The sequence below is a fragment of the Meleagris gallopavo genome, chromosome 1, assembly GCF_905368555.1.
Source record: "Meleagris gallopavo chromosome 1, MGAL_WU_HG_1.1, whole genome shotgun sequence".
In the NCBI taxonomy this organism is placed as follows: domain Eukaryota; kingdom Metazoa; phylum Chordata; class Aves; order Galliformes; family Phasianidae; genus Meleagris; species Meleagris gallopavo.
This window is the reverse complement of record NC_139404.1, coordinates 152,109,503-152,115,560: the sequence shown is the minus strand read 5'-3', so window position 1 is coordinate 152,115,560 and position 6,058 is coordinate 152,109,503. Positions and strand designations below refer to the sequence as shown.

The 6,058-nt window shown below is 43.5% G+C and overlaps 1 protein-coding gene across 2 annotated transcripts; it reads right to left on the bottom strand.

The window, feature by feature from the left end:
• Positions 1-270: 270 nt before the first annotated feature.
• LOC100547098 (glutamine amidotransferase-like class 1 domain-containing protein 3, mitochondrial) lies at positions 271-5,033 on the bottom strand. Of its 2 annotated transcripts, none has more exons than XM_003203265.4 (4): positions 4,819-5,033; positions 3,669-3,840; positions 1,804-2,008; positions 271-564 (listed from the first exon to the last, which is right to left on the bottom strand). In XM_003203265.4, exons 1-4 carry the CDS (start codon positions 4,924-4,926, stop codon positions 372-374), a joined length of 678 nt encoding a protein of 225 aa, XP_003203313.1. In that variant the 5' UTR covers positions 4,927-5,033; the 3' UTR covers positions 271-371. The 2 variants fall into 2 exon arrangements, with proteins under 2 accessions (XP_003203313.1, XP_085071842.1); XM_085215716.1 differs by lacking the exon at positions 4,819-5,033 and adding an exon at positions 4,300-4,773.
• Positions 5,034-6,058: the final 1,025 nt, after the last annotated feature.

Genomic DNA, 6,058 nt, shown 5'->3' with positions numbered 1-6,058 from the left:
ATGTAATTATACCTTGGTAATGTCAAATATAAGTTACTGACAATGAGTAGTATTGTGATTAAACCCCACTGAATGAGGAAAGTGCCTATATTACCCTACCACAACTGAGTAAATTTGGATTCATAAAAATAAAATAATAAACACAGTTCCAATGCATGTTTTCTATGTTATAGGTAAAACAAATAGGATAAATTTGGCACTAACTATTTAATGAATTACAGGTTAAGAAAAAAAAAAAAACAAAAAAAACACCAAAAACACCAAGAACTATGAAGTTTGATAGCTGCATTATTTTATTAATACCATCAAAAGTAGCTAAATGTTTATGCTTTGCTAAATGGATTTTCTCACAGAAGTCTGTATGCTCCCCATCAGGCAAGCTGCAGGACTTCCTCTACCATTGTTCCAATTCCATCAAAGATCTCATGCAGAGGAGCCTTGCACATGAAAGCACAGGTAGTAACTATTTTATTGGCTTTATCCACGTGGGATTCACTGACATCTTTGCAAATGTGCTTACATCCAAGCTCTGCTATAGCAGATGCAGTTTCAGCATCAGGAAATCTGTAAATAAAAAAGATTGCAATAACCATAAAAAGAGATGATACAGCCATAAAGTTGTGCCAATAACTTGAATGAAAGAACAACAAGAATATTTAAGTGGTTTTACAGCTGACTATAACAAGGGACTAAAACAGACTTCCACTGTCAGATCATCTCCATTCCCCACTGCAACTGATCCAATATCTCTGAAAACAGCTGAGATGCAGTCACGGCATGCCACAAGGTACAATTCTGTTTAACAATCTTTCAATGTGTTTCTAATGTGATATCAAATGCAGCAATAACTGATCCACAATATTTTTCTGAGATACTGATGAACTTGCAGACACATTAGACCTTTTCCAGCACCTCCATATAACGTCCTCTTCTGGGATTCTGCAGTGAGTTTGATTTTCCGGAGACAAGGCAGGAAAGGGGAGATAAAGGCAATCCCCAACTATCACTGCTGATAAAATTTCTGAGTGGAATTTCTTATCAGGAGTTAACAGTCTTTAAAGCAGCACCAACTTCTGCCATGGTTCTCACTTGTTTCTCCTAAACTGCCACCAGAAAAACTTCGCTGAAAATCTCCAAGCAGACAAAATCTCACTGGCACAGTTTAAGTGGCCACTTCAATTATCAAGTTTTTGAATGCCACCTGGACAGATATCTATCCTTCGCTTGCACATTTGTAAAGTGAATCACAGTCTTTGGAGGTATTCAAGTGAGATACAGAATTTACTTTCTTAATATGAACTACAATCTGTCACTCAGTTACCATGAATGCAGCAAAAGGTGGAGGAGGAAGAAAAAAGATCCCTCTGTTCAGCCACTTTCAGAACTGACAAACAATACTTGGAGCAACTCATTAGCACCCGCACTGAACAGTGAAGTCTGTGCAGGAACCTGAGCCTTCGGTGGCTCGCGGACAGATGGTTTAAGCAAAAGATAGGGTTCTATTTTTCATATTTTCTTTAACTGTAGTGTGGGTGTTCCTATTATAGGGAAAAATCACAAACCAACGTATTTCTCAATTCAGGGATGAACTGTCCCAACTCTGTAGTGCATAAGAAGTGCACCTGCTGTAAGAGGTGCATCAACAATTGCTACACAAGTGGAAGTTTAAAACGAGCAAAATGCCACTAAGAAATAATTATTGAAGAGTTCCTGACTCCAGAAGCCTCAGCCCTTTGCACAGAAGACTGGCCACTTTCTAATCTTAACTTCCACACAAATTAATTCCATCCGTTTCCTTCTTACCTTCCATCTACGTTTTTATCTTGGCCGACTGTGACCTCACAACCAGGAAAGACTTTAGCTGCCAGGACAGGTGATATACAGCACAACCCAATGGGCTTTTTAGCACTGTGGAAAGCTCGGAGAGTGGAGTTCACATGTTCATTGATGGTGCAGTTCTTGCCATCTACAGCCCAGGAACACAGGTTCTTTGCCACACCAAATCCACCTTAAAACAAACAAACACTGAAATGCAAGGCACTGCTAAAAGCCATTAAATTCAACACCAGAAGGATTTCTCCTTTTTACAGTGTTATCAAAGCATACATAGGACGTTCAAGTTCCCATACTAAAAGCTCTTGGGTATATGAAATGTAACGGGTTTATAATTTTAAAAGTTTATCTGCAGATTTTACACCATGTACTTTCCACAGGCCAGAAAGCTTCATATTTCTGCAGTGAGAAACAGAGAAACCACATGTCACAGATTTGTTTGCTAGACACTGGAAAAACTGCACCATCCAATGCACACCCCTCAATGACCAAGAGAGGTATCAGAGAAAAGATCAACAGTGGTTTGTTGTTGGCGAGCATAGAATGCAGAATTAATGCAAACAGTGGTTTGCCCTTCCACAGTAATTTAAGTCACAAGGTTTAGCTCAATACTTAGACAGTTACAGGAGACCTTCCCATCTCTACAATTATCTCAGAAGAAAATAAAAGAAAGTTAACACAATAAGAACAAAACAGATCATTCATAAAAAAGTATTTTTAATGTGTGATAGTCTGAAAGATGATACTTGTGAACAATAATTTCCTATTAAAAATAATGTTTCTGAAAGTTAGTTATAACAAACCATTCCTTGCATTTAGCCATCATTTAACTGTAGAGACTATATTTTGCAGCCCAAACTTGCTAGACTGCAGCACAATTTGCTAGATTTAAAACTATCAGAATAATCACACAAAGGGAAACCATCCATTATATTTGGTTCCTTATGCTATCCTTATGTTATGCTGTGCATAACACGCACAGCAACATCTTTGCTACAATAAACAAACACAGTTTTCCAGGAGAATTTCAAGGGACAACAGGAAGAAGTTTTGCATTTTTAATATTTGTGCTTTCCCTCCAACCCCCTTGTCCTCTTCTGAATGTTATCTGGAATCTCTGAAGTGAGGTTTTAATTTTCAAACTTAATAGCGCTTATCTGCCTATAACAGTTATTGCTGCAACTCCCCAACTCCCCCGAGCCTAGGTTATAATACAGCATGAAATTAATGTGGAAAATATTTGCTAGCCTCTACTCCCAGCTCTCTACTCCTGATGTCACTGATCCATTATAGCTGGGGAAGTGACTTCCCAGCACTATTCATGTGCTCCCTCTGCCGGCTTCACTACAGAAGGCAGTGTAACGATTTCAGTCAGAACTTAGGCACAGTTGTGAAGACAACATTTAACAAAATTATGGATATTCTGGAAAGTGATTTTGAGCAAGTCAGTTTCCTCCTTATGCTTCATTCCTTACTTCCCAGCTCAAGTTCTCATCTGCAAGTAGGTACCCAAAGGCTTGACAATCTTCAGAAGTAAGGAACAGTGTGATGTATAAGAACACTGTGACATTTTAAATTGATGAACTGTATCACAGAATCATAGAATATCCTGAGTTGGAAAAGACCCATAAGAATCTTCGAGTCCATCTTCAAGATGACGTATCAGCCCATGAGAGCTTGCTAACATACTTTCTCATTGTCAAAAATACAAAGACAAAACCCACATACCTCTCAAATTCAAGAGTATAATTTATTAAATCATGAATTTAATTAACTCTTTGCTAAGTTCTTTGCAACTGAAGAATCACAAATTATTTTATTATAAATGCACTTACCGGGGAAAATAACTGCATCAAATTCACCTACTTTCAGCTCAGCCAAATCCTGGATGTTTCCCCTTGCCAGCCTGGCACTTTCAACTAACACATTTCTCTTCTCATCTGCTGGGCTTCCTTTTAGATGATTGACAACATCCCTTTGCTCGATATTGGGGGCAAATATCTTCACCTGGAACAAAGAAATGAAGCAATTCTTTGTGTGTAAACAGAACTCTTAACATTGAGACAACAAACGTCACTTAATGAAACAATCTTTTATTTCAAAAGCCCCTTATCGTGATGAGTGGATTTCACAGGGTGGATCTGTTGCATAAGTAAATGAAGGCTCACATGATGTATCAGTGTGGATAAACCAAGCTATTCTCCCCATCCTACTCCTAAAGCTTTCTGATAGGGAGTGCACTCTTTGGCCAGCACTACTCATTTTGGTGGGGATTGCAGGTAACCTAAAGGACAAAGAGAGCACTGTGATTGGTACCACCGCAAGCCTGGATGCACAGCAGAGCCTACAGGAAGGCTGCTCCTAGCTCTTATGGGTTCAGAGTGCTAAAGCAGATGTAAATAGAAAAAAAGTGTAGTAGAGAAAGATACAAACTTTACAAGCATTTCTAACACAGACATGACTCACCTTCCTAGTAGCAGGAAGTAAAAAACAAAACATGGAAGCACACATGTTGGTTAGGTACCAAATCGAAAAACCTCATTAAAAACACAGAGGAAGGCCGACTGAACTGGGCTGTTCTCACATGCGTCTTCATACTTGCTTTGCAGACATCTCAGTGCTGCTGATGTAGTCAATTTCAGGGAGATGAAGTCGTGCTGAACATGGGGCTTTGTGCGCTCGCAGCGGCAGACCAGTGGCTGTGGCTCCTCGCACAGACAGGCAGCCACCCCTTGCTGTCACGAGAAGCCACAGACAGGTCCGCTGCTCCTCGCTACATCCTGCTCCCAACTTCTCAGAGAGGTCTGAGCTACCTAAAAAGTACCAAAAGCCATTCGAAAGCCGAACCCCGACCCGGACACGGCTACGGACCACCTCCAGCTCCGTGCCCACGTCTCCCCGCCAGGGAGGGCCCTCCTCGGGCACCGCTCGCCCGCAGCCGCTTGAGGCGGAAAGGGCTGCGCCGGGTGACGGCCGCGCTCCTACCTCAGCACCGCCGCGGCTGAGGTGCACCAGCACAGCCGAGGCCTCATGAATCTCGCTGCCATCGAAGACGCCACAGCCGGCCAGCACCACAGCCACCCGCTTGCCCATGGTGGCGTCCGAGACAGAGGATGGCACCAGCCGCAAGGCGGCAGCAGCGCCCAACGCCGCAGCCCACAGGGAGGTTGGGGAGAGGGGGAAGGGCTGCGGCACTGCGGGACTGGGGCGGGGCAGCACCGCCCCCGAGGCAGGGTGGAGGCGTAGAGGGGTTCCCCTCACAGCGCGTCGCCAGTGCGCCTGTGCTGCCCCGACCGCCATTTTGTGGTACCGCTTAAATTCTCCCTCAGCGGCCGAGGTCTGGTCCGTGCGTCTTGTACGTGTGTTACACTCACTCTTCCAGTACTTGAAGGGAGCGTATAAACAGGTGGGGGGAAACGGCTGTTTACATGGGTGGATAGTGGTAGGACAAGGGAGAATGGTTTCAAACTGAGATAGGGGAGGTTTAGGTTAGATATTAGGAGGAAGTTTTCCACACAGAAGGTGGTGACGCACTGGAACAGGTTGCCCAAGGAGGCTGTGGATGCCCCATCCCGGAGGCATTCAAGGCCAGGCTGGATGTGGCTCTGGGCAGCCTGGTCTAGTGGTTGGTGACCCTGCACATAGCAGGGGGGTTGAAACTCGATGATCATTGTGGTCCTTTTCAACTCAGGCCATTCTATGATTCTGTGATACGATTCTACCCCCTTTGCCTGCAAGATGTAGCTGGGGTAGGGTTTACATATCAGTAGGATATGTGGGAAGTCAATGTGTTCTTTGGTTTTCAAAGGAGCGGGCTTGTCTGCTCTCAGGCTTCATTTCTCTTACACAGAGGAGCAGCAGCCACCCAGCTGAAGCAGAGAACATGCATCCTGTGGATTTTTGTAGCTGTTGTTCCTAAAGATGCATTTCCCCTGGTTGCCTGAAAGTAATTCTGCTCCCTGGAGGACCTGGAAAAGGCTTAGTGAGGCCCTAGCTTTGCATCATACAATCATTAAGGTTGGAAAAGATCTCTGAGATCACAAAATTTAACCTCAGCCTGCCACCACCATGCCTACTGACTGTGCCCGTCAGTGCCACAGCTGTACATTTCTTGAACACCTCAAGGAACAGTGACCTCACCTCCTCCCTATGCCTTTTCCATTGCTTGACCATTCTTTCCTAGAAGAAATCTTCTCTTATATCCAACCTAAACTTTCCCCAGTGA